Genomic DNA, 17627 nt, shown 5'->3' with positions numbered 1-17627 from the left:
TGTTAGCAGCAATTCTACTCCTGTGTATTTATCTGAGAGAAATGAAAATAATGTCCACAAAAGTCATCTGCAAGAATGTGCATGGTAGCTTTATTAATAACAGCCCCAAACTGGAAAAGCCGAGGTGTCCATCTGCAGGAGACTAGATAAACTACCTGGTATATTCATACAGTGGAACAATCTGCTGATACATGTGACGATACGTGTCATCCATGGATCAGTCTCAAAAACATGAAAAGACATGAAAAAGTCAGACACAAAATACTTAAGACTGTACAATTCCATTTATGTGAAGTTATAGAATAGCTAAAGCCACAGTGACAAAAGTCAGACCAATAGTTGCTTCTGGGTGTGGAGGGTGGGGAAGAATGCTGAGAAGGGGCTCAGGGGGGCTCTTGGATGGTGGAAACATGCTGTCTCTTGATGGGGGTATGTGTTACATCAAACTGTAGACCTGAGATCTGTGCATTTCACTAAATGTAAATTATAGCCTCAAATTTAAAAATCTCACCCCTAAGCAACAAGGACCTACTATATAGCACAAGGAGTAATAACCTATAGTGGAAAAGAATCTGAAAAAGAATATATATATATATATATATATATATATATATATGTATAATTGAATCACTTCACTGTATACCAAAAACTAACACAACGTTGTAAATCAACTATACTTCAATGAAAAAAAAAATCTCACCCATAAAAACCCACAGTATTTTCCCATCTCTTATTCTGATTCTCTGTCCTGCGTTTCTTAAAGTATTAGACAGCTTAGACCCACTATACTGAGCCTTTCAATAAATATGGGTTCCTTTTTTCTTCTTATCCCACCCATTTCAAAGTCCTTCCTATGTCATTACCTTGCGTTTTGAACATGAGTCAGGAATTCCAGGCAGGAGGCAATCACAGTAGTTCCTTCATCAAGCATTTGCTGTCAGCTTGTTTTGTATAGTGAAAATCCAGAGGAAGGCATTAGTTAGGAGACACTTCAAAAGTAGAATAGGCAGGATGTGGGAATTCAGGGAAGACTAGGATAAAGGGGGTAGAGAAGATGATTTACATCTAGCATGATCTTTGGAATCAAACCAAGAAATGAGCAAATCGATTATTCTTCTCAGGAAAGGATTATCCTCATCTTTAAACATGTAAACATAAGCTGTCTCTAACCTGAGAAATGTGTTTCCTTTAAGTTTTGCACCTTTAAAAACCTGTAAAGGACCCAAATGTTATATTGGTATAAATGTACATCTGCCTGTGAATGCTAAATTTATTTTAGAAAAATCACTTTGTGCTCTTTGGTTCCAGCAGGCACTGTTGACACCACCAGTACAATGCTGGCTTACTTTGTCTCTTCTTTCTTTTTCCTCTAATCAGTTTGATAAAGGCTACTCTTACAATATCCGTCATAGCTTTGGAAAGGAAGGCAAGAGGACAGACTATACGCCTTACAGTTGCCTGAAGATTATCCTAACCAATCCACCAAGCCAAGGGGATTATCATGGTAAGTGCTTCCTCTGGATGTGTCTGTGATATACAGAAACCCAGGAGCTCTGTAGGAAACACTGAAACAGTGGAATGATTTTTGCATTACTAAGGGGAACGGGTTTGTAGCTTGTGTCGGTCATCAGGTCAAGCCAGAGCTCCACTAGCTTCTAGTGGTATGTCTTATTATTGGGCTGGGTCAGCATAAGAAAGCGGTTCTGCTGTGCTCCACTTTGTGCTGGACTGGGCTCTTTAGTCCTCCGTCCCCTTCACCTGCTATTCTCTTTCTCCTGTTCTGCATGTGTCTTAGAAGGCTGATGCGAGTTCTTCAAAGCTTTTTAAAATTGAGTGCCTCGAATTTTGGAACAGTAGATTGATTAATTTTCAAAGACTACTGAGAGAGAGTGTGTTTTATTCTCATTACTATCATCTGATTAACAAAGATTGAGGGATTTAAGTCACGGTTTCAAACATCTATCAATTTGCCTAAGTTGTAGGTTAAAAAGAAAGTTAATCTGTTTTCTGTAGATTTCTGAGTTTAACACCTTTTTTCTAAAATAGTTCTCTGAGCATACCTTGAAAAGCTCCTCACTTGTCTGGTATGTGAGAGGATGATTTAATAGTCCATATTGTTAAATTTTCTAGATTACCAAAGCTGACTGCAATATGTGTCAAAACTTTTTCTTGTTTTAGCATCTTAAATGAAATTCTTTTTTAGAAGATCACACAGTTGCAGGCTGTTAAAGATCAAAAAAATCTCAAATGGAATTTTAAGAAAGATGCTTCATGTGTCCAGAGCATTAGCATTTAGTAGATGCAAAGGTGGCCAGTCCTGGAACACACAGTGAGCGGTTTTCACCGCTCATGTCAGGCACTTACGGAACTTTTAGAAATACAGGCTCAGGCTCAACCCTCAGACGCATAAACTCAGATTTATTTGCTAGTTCTCTGGGTGATTTTGATGTCTTCTAAACTTTGAAAACAACTGACCAGATACTTGTGGTGAGAAAGTCTGTAGCTTTTCCCAGTGGCCACACCAGGGAGTAACTTACACTGAGCTTGGCCAAGTGAAACTCCCAGTGGTTCTTCTGTCGGTTTACAGGTCCTCACATTCAGCACTTACTTAGTTGATTTTTATTAGCTTAAAGACAGGATTTTATATTTCTTCTTCTTGTTATTGTATCTTATTTATTCTGGTCCATTCTGTTTGTTTTACTTTGTTTTTAATTTAAACTCTATCAGCTAGAAAATAGTACACAGCTAACTCTTGAACAGCAGGGGTTTGAACTGCATGGGTCCATCTTACACGCAGATTTTTTCCAACAAATATATACAGTACTACACGATCCGAGGTTGGCTGAATCTGAGGATGTGGAACCTCGGATACAGAGGGCCAACTGTGGGACTTGGGTACCTGCAGACTTTGGTATCCTGGGCAGGTCCCAGAACCAGTCCTCTGTGGATGCTGAGGGACCACTGTACTTAGCAGACCCTCAACGAGCTCGTATTGTTTTTTAGACACATTGATCTACCCTTTCTTTAAGTGAATAAGCTTTATTTTTGTGGAGCAGTTTTAGGATCACAGCAGTACTGAGCAGGAGGTATAGAGAGATCCCGGGTGCCCTCTGCCCCACACTTGCTCAGCTGTCCCCATGTCAGCATGGCCCACAGCAGAGGGCTTGGCCCTATGAGCTGAGGATGTGCTGTCTGCCGCTGTTGGGTGTAGCCAGTTATCATTTCTGTCCCGGAATGATGGTGCTCGTGAGCTCACTGTGTTGTTGCAGATTCTCCATCTGCGGGATCTGTCCAGCTTGATGGAGGTGGAGTCCAGCAGTGGAGTCAGCACTTCTCCTTGCAATTCTGTCAGGTTTTCCCTGATGTGTTTTGATGCTCTGTTGTTAAGTGCATACGCATTACGGATGGTGATGTCTTCTTGGAGTATTCACCCCTTATCATTACGTAATGCCCCTTTTTATCCTGCATAAGCTCCCATTCTCTGAACTCTGCTCTGTCTGAAAGTAACATAGATACTCCCACTTTTTTTGATTTGTGTTAGCATGGTGTATCTTTCTCTGTCTTTACTTTCAATCCATATCTGTCTTTAAAGTGGCTTTCTTGTATACAACATACGGTTGGGTCTTGATTTTGATCCATTCTGACAATCTATTTTTAATTGGTGACCACTGACGTTTAAAGTAATGATTGATATAGTTGGATTAATGGCTGCCATATTTTTTACTGTTTTTTATTTGTTGCCCTTATTCTTTGTTTCTGTTTTTGTCTTCCACACATTTTCTGCCTTTTGTGGTTTTAACTGAGCATTTTATATGATTCCATTTTTTTCTCTTCTTAGCATATCTATTGTATTTCTTTTGTTACTTTTTAAATTAGTTTTATTTTTTAAAGAGTTCTCACTATATATGTACAACTAATCCAACTCTCTTTTCAAATCACCACATCACACATAAGTAATGCAAGTACCTTATAATAACGAATATTTCTACTTCCCTTGTATCATTCTGTCATTCATTTCATTTATACTTAAGAATATATAACCACACACAGATATGTACATAAACATGCATAACAGAATACACTGTTCCCATTACTTTGAACAAACTGTTATCTGTCAGATTAGTTATGAATAAGGAAAATAAAAGTTTTTATATTACCTTTCCTTATCATTCTCTGATGTTCAAATTTTCTTTGGGTAGATCTGAATTTCTGGTTTGTATCATTTTATTTCTCTTTGAAGAACTTCTTTTAATGTTTCTTGCCCTGCAGGTCTGGCAACAGATTACCTGAATTTTTGTTTGTCAGAGAAAATCCTTATTTCTCCTCTTTTGAAGGAGAATTTTGCAGGGTACAGAATTCTGGGTTGGAGGGATTTTTTCTCTCAACAGTTTAACTGTTTCACTCCACTCTCTTCTTGCACAGTTTCTGAGGATAGGTTAGATACAATTATTTTCTTTGCTCCTCTGTAGGTAAGGTGTTTCCCCTTTGGCTTCTTTCAAGATTTTTCTTTGTTATTGATTTTCTGAAGTATGAATATATTATGCCTAGCTGCCTTTTTTTGGCATTTATCCTGCTTGGTGTTCTCTGAGCTTCCTGGGTCTGTGGTTTGGTGTCTGACATTAATTTGGGGGAAATTCTCTGTCATTATTGCTTCTGTTTCTTTCTCTCTCTCTCCTCCTTCTGGTATTCCCATTCTCATATGTTACACCTTTCATAGTTGTTCACGGTTCTTGGCTATTCTGTTCTTGTTGTTTTTCCTTTTGTTTTTTTGGGTTTGAAGTTTCTGTTGACATATCCTCAAGCACAGAGATCTTTTCCTCAGCCGTGTCTGCTAATAAGCCCATCAAAGGCATTCTTCATTTCTCTTACAGTGTTTGCATGTCTTTTTGATTCTTCCTTAGAATTTCCATCTGTCTGCTTACATTACACATCTGTTCTTGCATGTTGTCTACTTTTTCCAGTAGAGCCCTCAGCATATTAATCATAGTTAATTTAGATTCCCAGTCTGATAACTCCAGTATCCCTGCCTTATCTGGCTCTAATTCTGACACGTTTTCAGTCTCTTCACACTGTTATTTTTTGTTGAAAGGTAGACGTGAGGAACTCCAGTACGTAGGCCTGTAGTGATGCGGTGGTGAGCAGGGGGGGTGCCTATAGTGTTGGATTGGGTAATTGGGTCTCAGTGTTTAGTGAGCCTGTGGCTGTGGGCTGTGAACTTCAACAGTGATTCTCAGCTTCCTCCCTTTGGGGGGACAGGATGGCCAGAGGAGGCTGGAGCTGGGCATTTCTCTTCCCCCAGGTAGGTCCGGCTCTGGTAAAATAGTTTCTCCTGGCCTTGCTAAGAAGAGCAGAGTGCTCCAGAGTATTTAAAATGGTACCTGTGCTTACCCCCGTGCTACAGCATGAGGGGATTTCTCTGTTACTTGCTGTGAGCACCTGGTAGAGCCCCTGAAGTTCAGCCTCAAAGTGTGGCCCTCCTCTGACTGGTCTCCCTGGACCTTCTAACTTTCAGACTTGTCCACACAGAGACTCCAGAAATTTGTCAGTTACAGGTTAGGTTTTCCTACCCCAGTGCTGGTTCCTACAGAGATTTCTGCTCTGGTTTGTTGTGATTCTCTGTGTCTGCCTCTCCCTCCAATTTTGGGGACAGTGGTTTTCCCTGTGACCTCATTTCTTTGACAGATCTGAGAGGAGTTGTTGATTTTTCAGTCTGTTCAGCTTTTTACCTTTAGGATGGAGTGACAACTTCTAAGCTCTTTCTGTGCCAGAATGCAAACCAGAAGTCTCTACCCTTTTAGATTTGTGTAGTTTGCAAACCTCTGTAGTCCCTATGTTGACCTATTTCATTAACCAGCACTGCCTGGAATTGGGTTGTTCAGCCAGTCATGAGTCGATATAGGTAGAACTATATTCCACACTGTTTATCCATCCCTTCCACAAATGTGTGCTGGGAAGTTCTGTTCAGCACTTTGCTGGAATCAGCATTAGTTGTGTCTACATTCACTTCATCTTCAGTTACCTTGTGAGTCCAGCCCTTTCCAGTTTGGAAGATTGTTCCCTTTGATGTGGAAGATAGAAACAAAGTAGGAGTTGTCAAGTTCTGTTTTCTTTCTGTCATTTGTCAAAATAACACCAGCTTCCCTGCTTCTGAGGTGGTTTGTTTCTTCTGTTTTTTTTTTTTTTAAACATCTTTATTGGAGTATAATTGCTTTACAATGGTGTATTAGTTTCTGCTTTATAACAAAATGAGTCAGTTATACATATACCTATGTTCCCATAACTCTTCCCTCTTGCATCTCCCTCCCTCCCACCCTCCCTATCCCACCCCTCTAGGTGGTCACAAACCACTGAGCTGATCTCCCTGTGCTATGCAGCTGCTTCCCACTAGCTATCTATTTTACGTTTGGTAGTGTATATATGTCCATGCCACTCTCTCACTTTGTCACAGCTTACCCTTCCCCCTCCCAATATCCTCAAGTCCATTCTCTAGTAGGTCTCTGTCTTTATTCCCGTCTTACCCCTAGGTTCTTCATGACCTTTTTTTTTTTTCTCTTAGATTCCATATATATGTGTTAGCATATGGTATTTGTTTTTCTCTTTCTGACTTACTTCACTCTGTATGACAGACTCTAACTCCATCCACCTCACTACAAATACCTCCATTTCATTTCTTTTTATGGCTGAGTAATATTCCATTGTATATATGTGCCACATCTTCTTTATCCATTCATCCGATGATGGACACTTAGGTTGCTTCCATGTCCTGGCTATTGTAAATAGAGCTGCAGTGAACATTTTGGTACATGACTCTTTTTGAATTATGGTTTTCTTAGGGTATATGCCCAGTAGTGGGATTGCTGGGTCATATGGTAGTTCTATTTTCAGTTTTTTAAGGAAACTCCATACTGTTCTCCATAGTGGCTATATCAATTTACATTCCCACCAACAGTGCAAGAGTGTTCCCTTTTCTCCACACCCTCTCCAGCATTATTGTTTCTAGATTTTTTGATGATGGCCATTCTGACCGGTGTGAGATGATATCTCATTGTAGTTTTGATTTGCATTTCTCTAATGATTAATGATGTTGAGCATTCTTTCATGTGTCTGTTGGCAATCTGTATATCTTCTTTGGAGAAATGTCTATTTAGGTCTTCTGTCCATTTTTGGATTGGGTTGTTTGTTTTTTTGTTATTGAGCTGCATGAGCTGCTTGTAAATCTTGGAGATTAATCCTTTGTCAGTTGCTTCATTTGCAAATATTTTCTCCCATTCTGAGGGTTGTCTTTTGGTGTTGTTTATGGTTTCCTTTGCTGTGCAAAAGCTTTTAAGTTTCGTTAGGTCCTTTTTGTTTATTTTTGTTTTTATTTCCAATTCTCTAGGAGCTGGGTCAAAAAGGATCTTGCTGTGATTTATGTCATAGAGTGTTCTGCCTATGTTTTCCTCTAAGAGTTTGATAGTGTCTGGCCTTACACTTAGGTCTTTAATCCATTTTGAGTTTATTTTTGTGTATGGTGTCAGGGAGTGTTTGAATTTCATACTTTTACATGTACCAGTCCAGTTTTCCCAACACCACTTATTGAAGAGGCTGTCTTTTCTGCACTGTATATGCTTGCCTCCTTTATCAAAGATAAGGTGACCATATGTGTGTGGGTTTATCTCTGGGCTTTCTATCCTGTTCCATTGATCTATGTTTCTGTTTTTGTGCCAGTACCAAACTGTCTTGATTACTGTAGCTTTGTAATATAGTCTGAAGTCAGGGAGCCTGATTCCTCCAGCTCCATTTTTCGTTCTCAAGATTGCTCTGGCTATTCGGGGTCTTTTGTGTTTCCATACAAATTGTGAAATTTTTTGTTCTAGTTCTGTGAAAAATGCCAGTGGTAGTTTGATAGGGATTGCATTGAATCTGTAGATTGCTTTGGGAAGTATAGTCATTTTCACAATGTTGATTCTTCCAATCCAAGAACATGGTCTATCTCTCCATCTGTTTGGATCATCTTTAATTTCTTCCATCAGTGTCTTATAGTTTTCTGCATACAGGTCTTTGGTCTCCTTAGGTAGGTTTATTCCTAGATGTTTTATTCTTTTTGTTGCAATAGTAAGCGGGAGTGTTTCCTTAATTTCTCTTTCAAATTTTTCATCATTAGTGTATAGGAATGCAAGAGATTTCTGTGCATTAATTTCGTATCCTGCTACTTTGCCAAATTCATTGATTAGCTCTAGTAGTTTTCTGGTAGCATCTTTAGGATTCTCTATGTATAGTATCATGTCATCTGCAAACAGTGACAGCTTTACTTCTTTTCTGATTTGGATTCCTTTTCTTTCTTTTTCTTCTCTGGTTGCTCTGGCTAACACTTCCAAAACTATGTTGAATAATAGTGGTGAGAGTGGGCAACCTTGTCTTGTTCCTGATCTTAGTGGAAATGGTTTCAGTTTTTCACCATTGAGGACAATGTTGGCTGTGGGTTTGTCATATATGGCCTTTATTATGTTGAGGAGAGTTCCCTCTCTGTGTACTTTCTGGAGGGTTTTTATCATAAATGGGTGTTAAATTTTGTCAAAAGCTTTCTCTGCATCTATTGAGATGATCATATGGTTTTTCTCCTTCAATTTGTTAATATGATGTATCACGTTGATTGATTTGCGTATATTGAAGAATCCTTGCATTCCTGGAATAAACCCCACTTGATCATGGTGTATGATCCTATTAATGTGCTGTTGGATTCTGTTTGCTAGTATTTTGTTGAGGATTTTTGCATCTGTGTTCATCAGTGATATTGGCCTGTAGTTTTCTTTCTTTGTGACATCTTTGTCTGGTTTTGGTATCACGGTGATGGTGGCCTCGTAGAATGAGTTGGGGAGTGTTCCTCCCTCTGCAATATTTTGGAAGAGTTTGAGAAGGATAGGTGTTAGCTCTTCTCTAAATGTTTGGTAGAATTCGCCTGTGAAGCCATCTGGTCCTGGGCTTTTGTTTGTTGGAAGATTTTTAATCACAGTTTCAATTTCAGTGCTTGTGATTGGTCTGTTCATATTTTCTATTTCTTCCTGCTTCAGTCTTGGCGGGTTGTGCATTTCTAAGAATCTGTCCATTTCTTCCAGGTTGTCCATTTTATTGGCATAGAGTTGCTTGTAGTAATCTCATGATCGTTTGTATTTCTGCAGTGTCAGTGGTTACTTCTCCTTCTTCATTTCTAATTCTATTGATCTGAGTCTTCTCCCTTTTTCTGTTGATGAGTCTGGCTAATGGTTTATCAATTTTGTTTATCTTCTCAAAGAACCAGCTTTTAGTTTCATTGATCTTTGCTATTGTCTCCTTCATTTCTTTTTCATTTATTTCTGATCTGATCTTTATGATTTCTTTCCTTCTGCTACCTTTGGGGTTTTTTTGTTCTTCTTTCTGTATTTGCTTTAGGTGCTAGGTTAGGTTGTTTATTTGAGATGTTTCCTGTTTCTTGATGTAGGCTTGTATTGCTATAAACTTCCCTCTTAGCACTGCTTTTGCTGCATCCCATAGGTTTGGGGTCATGTCTCCATTGTCATTTGTTTCTAGGTATTTTTTGATTTTCCTTTTGATTTCTTCAGTGATCACTTCGTTATTAAGTAGTGTATTGTGTAGCCTCCATGTGTTTGTATTTTTTAGAGATCTTTTCCTGTACTTGATATCTAGCATCATAGTGTTGTGGTCGGAAAAGATACTTGATACAATTTCAATTTTCTTAAATTTACTAAGGCTTGATTTGTGACCCAGGATATGATCTATCCTGGAGAGTGTTCCATGAGCACTTGAGAAAAATGTGTATTCTGTTGTTTTTGGGTGGAATGTCCTATAAATATCCATTAAGTCCATCTTGTTAAATGTATCATTTAAACCTTGTGTTTCCTTATTTATTTTCATTTTGGATGATCTGTCCATTGGTGAAAGTGGGGTGTTAAAGTCCCCGACTATGATTGTGTTACTGTCGATTTCCCCTTTTATGGCTGTTAGTATTTGCCTTACGTATTGAGGTGCTCCTATGTTGGGTGCATAAATATTTACAATTGTTATACCTTCCTCTTGGATCGATCCCTTGATCATTATATAGTGTCCTTCTTTGTCTCTTGTAATAGTCTTTATTTTAAAGTTTATTTTGTCTGATATGAGAATTGCTACTCCATCTTTCTTTTGATTTCCATTTGCATGGAATATCTTTTTCCATCCCCTCACTTTCAGTCTGTATGTGTCCCTAGGTCTGAAGTGGGTCTCTTGTAGACAGCATATATACGGGTCTTGTTTTTGTATCCATTCAGCCGGTCTATGTCTTTTGGTGGGAGCATTTAATCCATTTACATTTAAGGTAATTATCGATAGGTTTGTTCCTATTCCCATTTTCTTAATTTTTTTGGGTTTGTTATTGTAGGTCTTTTCCTTCTCTCGTGTTTCTTGCCTAGAGAAGTTCCTTTCGTATTTGTTGTAAAGCTGGTTTGGTGGTGCTGAACTCTCTCAGCTTTTGCTTGTCTGTAAAGGTTTTAATTTCTCCATCAAATCTGAATGAGATCCTTGACGGGTAGAGTAATCTTGGTTATAGGTTTTTCTCCTTCATCACTTTAAATATGTCCTGCCACTCCCTTCTGGCTTGCAGAGTTTCTGCTGAAAGAACAGCTGTTAACCTTATGGGGATTCCCATAAGGAATTGTGGGAATTGTGTGTTATTTGTTGTTTTTCCCTTGCTGCTTTTAATATTTGTTCTTTGTATTTAATTTTTGATAGTTTGATTAATATGTGTCTTGGCGTGTTTCTCCTTGGATTTTTTCCTGTATTGGACTCTCTGTGCTTCCTGGACTTGATTAACTATTTTCTTTCCCATGTTAGGGAAGTTTTCAACTATAATCTCTTCAAATATTTTCTCAGTCCCTTTCTTTTTCTCTTCTTCTTCTGGGACCCCTATAATTCGAATGTTGGTGCGTTTATTGTTGTGCCAGAGGTCCCTGAGATTGTCCTCAGTTCTTTTTATTCTTTTTTTTTTATTCTGCTCTGCAGTAGTTATTGTCACTATTTTATCTTCCAGGTCACTTAATCCGTTCTTCTGCCTCAGTTATTCTGCTATTGATCCCTTCTAGAGTATTTTTAATTTCATTTATTGTGTTGTTCATCATTGCTTGTTTCCTCTTTAGTTCTTCTAGGTCCTTGTTAAATGTTTCTTGCATTTTCTCTATTCTATTTCCAAGATTTTTATCATCTTTACTATCATTCTGAATTCTTTTTCAGGTAGACTGCCTATTTCCTCTTCATTTTTTATGTTTGGTGAATTTTTCCCTTGCTCCTTCATCTGCTGTGTGTTTTTCTGTCTTCTCATTTTGCTTATCTTACTGTGTTTGGAGTCTACTTTTCGCAGACTGCAGGTTCGTAGTTCCCGTTGTTTTTGGTGTCTGTCCCCAGTGGCTAAGGGTTGGTTTGGTGGGTTGTGTAGGCTTCCTGGTGGAGGGGACTAGTGCCTGTGTTCTGGTGGATGATTCTGGATCTTGTCTTTCTGGTGGGCAGGTCCACGTCTGGTGGTGTGTTTTGGGGTGTCTGTGGCCTTATTATGATTTTAGGCAGCCTCTCTGCTAATGGATGGGGCTATGTTCTTTTCTTGCTATTTGTCTGGCATAAGGTGTCCAGCACTGTAGGTTGCTGGTCGTTGAGTGAAGCTGGGTCTTGGTGTTGAGATGGAGATCTCTCGGAGATTTTCCCCGTTTGATATTACGTGGAGCTGGGAGGTCTCTTGTGGACCAGTGTCCTGAAGTTGGCTCTCCCACCTCAGAGGCACAGCACTGACTCCTGGCTGGAGCACCAAGATCCTTTCATCCACACAGCTCAGAATAAAAGGGAGAAAAAATAGAAAGAAAGAAAGAAAGAGGATAAAATAAAAAAAATCAAATAAAGTAAGATAAAATAAAATAGTTATTAAAATAAAAAAATAAAATATTATTATGAAAAAATATTTTTTAAAGTAAAAAAAAAAAAAAAGATAAAAAGAACGGACGGACAGAACCCTAGGACAAATAGTGAAAGCAAAGCTATACAGACAAACTCTCACACAGAAGCATACACATACACACTCACAAAAAGAGGAAAAGGGAAAAAAATAATATATCTTGCTCCCAGAGTCCACATCCTCAATTTGGGATGATTTGTTGTCTATTCAGGTATTCCACAGATGCAGGGTACATCAAGTTGACTGTGGAGCTTTAATCCGCTGCTTCTGAGGCTGCTGGGAGAGATTTCCTTTTCTCTTCTTTGTTTGCACAGCTCCCAGGTTCAGCTTTGGATTTGGCCCCGCCTCTGCGTGTAGGTCGCCTGAGGGTGTCTGTTCTTGGCTCAGACAGGACGGGGTTAAAGGAGCAGCTGATTCGGGGGCTCTGGCTCACTAGGCGGTGGGGAGGGAGGGGTACGGAATGCAGGGCAAGCCTGCGGCATCAGAGGCCGGCGTGACGTTGCACCAGCCTGAGGAGCGCCGTGCGTTCTCCCGGGGAAGTTGTCCCTGGATCACGGGAGCCTGGCCGTGGCGGGCTGCACAGGCTCCCGGGAGGGGCATTGTGGATAGTGACCTGTGGTCGCACACAGGCTTCTTGGTGGCGGCAGCAGCAGTCTTAGCGTTTCATGCTTGTCTCTGGGGTCCGCGCTGATAGCCGCGGCTCGCGCCCGTCTCTGGAGCTCCTTTAAGCAGCGCTCTGAATCCCCTCTCCTCGCGTACCAGGAAACAAAGAGGGAAGAAAAAGTCTCTTGCCTCTTCGGCAGGTCCAGACCTTTTCCAGGACCCCCTCCCGGCTAGCTGTGGTGCACTAACCCCTTCAGGCTGTGTGCACGCAGCCAACCCCAGTCCTCTCCCTGGGATCCGACAGAAGCCCGAGCCTCAGCTCCCAGCCCCCGCCCATCCCGGCGGGTGAGCAGACAAGCCTCTCGGGCTGGTGAGTGCTGGTCGGCACCGATCCTCTGTGCGGGAATCTCTCCGCTTTGCCCTCTGCACCCCTGTTGCTGCACTCTCCTCCGCGGCTCCGAAGCTCTCCCCTCCGCCACCCACAGTCTCCGCCTGCGAAGGGGCTTCCTAGTGTGTGGAAAACTTTCCTCCTTCACAGCTCCGTCCCACTGGTGCAGGTCCCGTCCCTATTCTTTTGTCTCTTTTTTTTTCTTTTTTCTTTTGCCCTACCCAGGTACGTGGGGAGTTTCTTGCCTTTTGGGAGGTCTGAGGTCTTCTGCCAGCGTTCAGTGGGTGTTCTATAGGAGCAGTTCCACGTGTAGATGTATTTCTGATGTATCTGTGGGGAGGAAGGTGATCTCCACTTCTTACTCTTCTGCCATCTTCTCCTCGAGCCCCCTGTTTCTTCTGTTTTCTTCTTCTTGTGAGCATAGCTTTCAAAGACTTTTTTGTGATCTTTGGTTTTTTGTCAGTCTTCAGTTTCTTCTTGGCTTTGCCCTTTCTGACCCTTTTCATGACAGGTATAGCCATTATTTCAAATGCAATTTGGACAGTTCAATTAATCTGTCTCTTTTTGGTGTCCTTTAATAATTCTGGGCTTAACTAAGCCTCATTTCTTTCTCATTGGGACCCTTTGCCATTTCATCATAAGACTTTTTTTAGAGTAATAATGTTGGCTAACCCGTGTTGGGTGCTTGTTAGCTAGTAGCATAATTAAAAGTGCTTCCTCCTCCTAGTGAGTGGGCAGCCTTGCCTGAGAATGCTGGAATGTTTTATGTAACTCTTGAGGCTGTAGTGCCCTGATAACCGCGCAGCTCAGTCGTCATTTAGATAAAGAGAGGAAAGCAGTTGCACCCATGGGCAATTAACTTTTTTATTAATAAGCTGTTAGACAATTAAGGGACGCTCAGACAGTCTTTCGAGTGTGGTGTTGTATTACATCCGGGTGAATAACCTCGTTGCTGTGCTGCTTGTCGTTGTCAGGGTGCCCCTTCCGGCACAGCGATCCCGAGCTGCTGAGACAGAAGCTGCAGGCGTACAAGATCCCTCCCTCAGGGATCAACCAGGTAGGTCGGACCCTGCCCTGCAGCCTCAGTAATGAGACAGTGGACAGGCCCTTCAGTTTCATGTCATGTTCTTGCAGCGACACGGTGTACTACCTGCTGGGCCTCATGCCAAACATCCTATCTTCTAGGTGAATTAAGCCAAAGCTTTGGCTTTTCTGCTTTAGATTCCTTGGAAATTCTAGTTCTTCTGTCTGCTAGGCTGCATTTTTATGTAATAACAGAAACTGAAAACCTTTTTTTTTCTCTCATTTTGTTTTACTGTCTCAATGGGGGCATTTTAAAAAATAAGTTTTTAGAGGAATGCATTGAAGCTTATTAATGAAGCTGAAAATCGATGATATCATATTTCATTTTGGAGACTTTGTGCTGCAGGGAAGTTGAAGGAGAAGATAACGCAGTATGGACTGGCTGGGCGTTCTCATTTACTACGTCAGATCCACACTTACGAGGATAATTCATCAGGTCGAACAGTTTATCAAACTACTTTGCCTCGTAAACCACTTAGATAAAAAAAGAAATGCTCAAATGTAAAACCAAATATTTAAGAGTATATCGTTTAATAAACATGCTTTTAAAAAACTTGTGACCTCACAGAGATACTGTCTCTAGTGTGCTTTGTAAGTTGGCTTGGATTTTGAAGGAGTTCAAGAGGAGCTTCTGCTTCCTTAGCTGAAAAAGAACAATATCTATTTTAGAGCCAGAACATCTAAATCATTATATGTCAATTTTTTTTTCTCGAAAAAAAAATTATTCTAGAAAACTCTACTGCTTCTACTGCATCCAGAGTACATATTGAGTTTAGTCAATTCAGTTCAAATCTTACGGTTTTTCCGTCCTCTGGGGAAGACAGTGCTCAAGGTGCTCTTTGCAAATGCTAAGATTCAGCCATAAACCCTGCTCCTTCGTAGCCAGAATCTGGAGGGAAACGTGCCGAGTGTAATGAGAGAGGCACACATAGAGTGTCTCGGCTCTTCTGAAGATGGGGGATGGCTACCAGATTGGGAGGCTGAGGATCACTTCCTGGAAGAGACGCTCTGTGAATTAGGCCTTGAGTGTATGGGGGTTGGTTAAAAAGACAGAAAGTGCGTTTAAAAGACAGTAGGTGTATAGGATTACTAGCATTTCAAGCTTACGGTATTGGTGGCACCAGTACATCAACATTAATAGGCAACCTAAAAGAAGTTGTTGGTTTGAGAGATTAGGTTTGGAGCTGGGACAGTTAAATGGCAGACAGAATGTGGATTTGTCAGTGCATTAGAGAAGTTCCAGCTGGAAATCTGATGTTCTTTAGGGTTAGAATTGTAGAACTGTGGGATTGGAAGGGACATTAAAAGAGATCTCTTCACTTTTGTGGAGTTGTGGGGTGTTACATGCCCTTGGGTGCACAGCAACTAAGTCAGTGGAAACAGAAATGGAAGCCAGGCCTTCTGACCACGTTTTTTTCTCAACCCCAGTTTACTTTAGAGCTGATTATCGTGAGTTTTCTGTGGGAGAGGAGAACAAATAATGGAGAAGAGGGGGTAAGGAGTCCAAAGCCAGGACTCAGAATGGGATCTTGGCTGATGCTTCCCTTTGTCAGGCAGTAGAAGGACAGAGCAGAAATGGGGGGAGAGGGAGGGAGTACTTTAGGGAAGTGCAGTGTACAAAAGTTAGGAGAGGAGTGTGAGAGGAGGTGTGGACCACAGGGTCCTACGTAGCTGAGGGACTGGGTGGGATTAGGACTGAGGAGAGGTGACTGGATTTGGTGAGAGGCGTCAGTGTCCTGGGGGAAACCAGAGCAAGATCACAGTCACTTAAAGACGAATGAATGAGACAGTGGCTTGGACCTGCAGACAGTGAGCATGTTTCACAGAAGGTGCTAGTGAAAGGGGTGTTGGCGCTATCAGCGTAAGCCTCATGGGTGGTTTGTTTGCGTGTTTGGGGCCAGAGGAGACCTGAGCCTGTTTGTAGGAAGAGGAGAAAAGAACCCATCAGAGAGGGTGGGCTTGATAAAGATAGAGGCAAAGATGATCCCTCTCTAACCGAGGAGAATTAGCTTATGTCTCCATTACACCATGACCACAGTGTACACGCCTTTGCTCTTTTTCTTTTTCTCCAGTTTTCTTGAGACAAGATTGACATACAGCACTGTATAAGGTGCGCAGCACAGTGCTCTGACTTAACATACATCATGAAGTGATGACCACAATAAGATTAGCAAACATCCATCATCTCATATAGATACAAAAGTAAAGGAACAGAAAAAAGTATATTTTTTCCTCGTAATGAAAACTCTTTATTTTCACATGTAACGCACAGCAGTGTTAATTATGTTTATCATGTTCTACATTATGTCCTCAGTAATTATTTTTCTTATAACTGGTAGTTTCTACCTTTTGATTGACTGCCTTCATCCAGTTCCCCCTCCCACAACCCCACTTCTGAAAACCACAAGTCTGACCCTTTTTTCTGTGAGTTTGTTTGTTGGTTGGTTGCTTTTTGAAGTATAATTGACTTACAATGCCATGTTAGTTCCTGGTACACAACATAGTGGTTCAATATTTCTTTATCTTTCAAATAATCACGATGATAATTCTAGTTACCATCTGTCACCACACAAAGATATTACATAGTTATTGACTATATTCCCCACACTGTACGTATCATCCCTGTGACTCATTTATTTTATAACTTAAAGTTTGTACCTCTTAATCTCCCTCATCTGTGTCTCTCCTCCCCTCAACCCGCTCCCCTCTGGTAACCACCTGTTTGTTCTGTGTATCTATGACTCTGTTTGTGTTTGTTTATGTTCGTTCATTTGTTTTGTTTTTTTAGATTCCACATATAGGTGAAGTCATATAGTATTCGTCTTTCTCTGTATGACTTGCTTCACTAAGTATAATTTTGTCTTGGTCCATCCATGTTGTCCCAAATGGCAATATTTCATTCTTTTTTATGGCTGAATAATATTCCATTGTATATATGTACCACATCTTCTTTGTCCGTTCATCTGTTGATGGGCACTTCATGAAGAATCACTTTCTAAAAAATATAGGCTATTATCATGTTTATCAAGAAGAGTAATGATTTTATTTAACAGTAGTGACTATGTATGTACATTCTTACCTTTGACTCCATTGTACTCCTCCATTTATGCTCAATCCACAAGTAGATTCCTTACTTAGTTGGTGTGATAGTAATTTCCACGTCACCCTTTGGACCTGCATTGTAACTTTTTGTCTGAGATGAACACAGATGCAGAGTGCATGTGGGCAAGCTGTAAATAATATTTTGCCTTCATTTAATGTCTTTATTGAGTGGCTTTTCAATAGAGTGAAGCCAGCTCGGGAGCTGTGTTCTAAAGGGAAGAAAGTTGATGAATGAAAAATCCATGTAAAACATCTTGATGAGTACATAGTTGCAGGCTGACATAAGTGCAAATTAGACCTTAAAAGCTCCAAGTGCATATTAAAATACTGAAAGAAAGTCAAGAAAAATATCATTTAAATGCATTTAAGGTAAAACTCAATGGAGCTACTTTTATTTCAGAGAAAAACTACTTGAAAAAGATACCTTCAACATTAAGAAATACTTAGATCTTAATAATCAGAATTTTGATGATCAGAAGAGAGATAATTGTGACTTAATTG

At 40.4% G+C, this 17627-nt stretch overlaps 1 protein-coding gene across 2 annotated transcripts in view; it reads left to right on the top strand.

Moving 5' to 3' along the window:
• PRIM2 (DNA primase subunit 2) overlaps positions 1–17627 on the top strand; it is a 282564-nt gene that overhangs the window by 236498 nt on the left and 28439 nt on the right. For both annotated transcript variants that reach the window (XM_068557727.1, XM_068557728.1), the window contains exons 11-12: positions 1378–1504; positions 13916–13998. In XM_068557727.1, the coding sequence (XP_068413828.1) occupies positions 1378–1504; positions 13916–13998 (210 nt within the window). The remainder of the gene's footprint in view (positions 1–1377; positions 1505–13915; positions 13999–17627) is intronic.

This window comes from Eschrichtius robustus, chromosome 12, assembly GCF_028021215.1.
Source record: "Eschrichtius robustus isolate mEscRob2 chromosome 12, mEscRob2.pri, whole genome shotgun sequence".
In the NCBI taxonomy this organism is placed as follows: domain Eukaryota; kingdom Metazoa; phylum Chordata; class Mammalia; order Artiodactyla; family Eschrichtiidae; genus Eschrichtius; species Eschrichtius robustus.
Note: the sequence above shows the minus strand (reverse complement) of the source record. Positions and strands in the feature narration are given on the sequence as shown.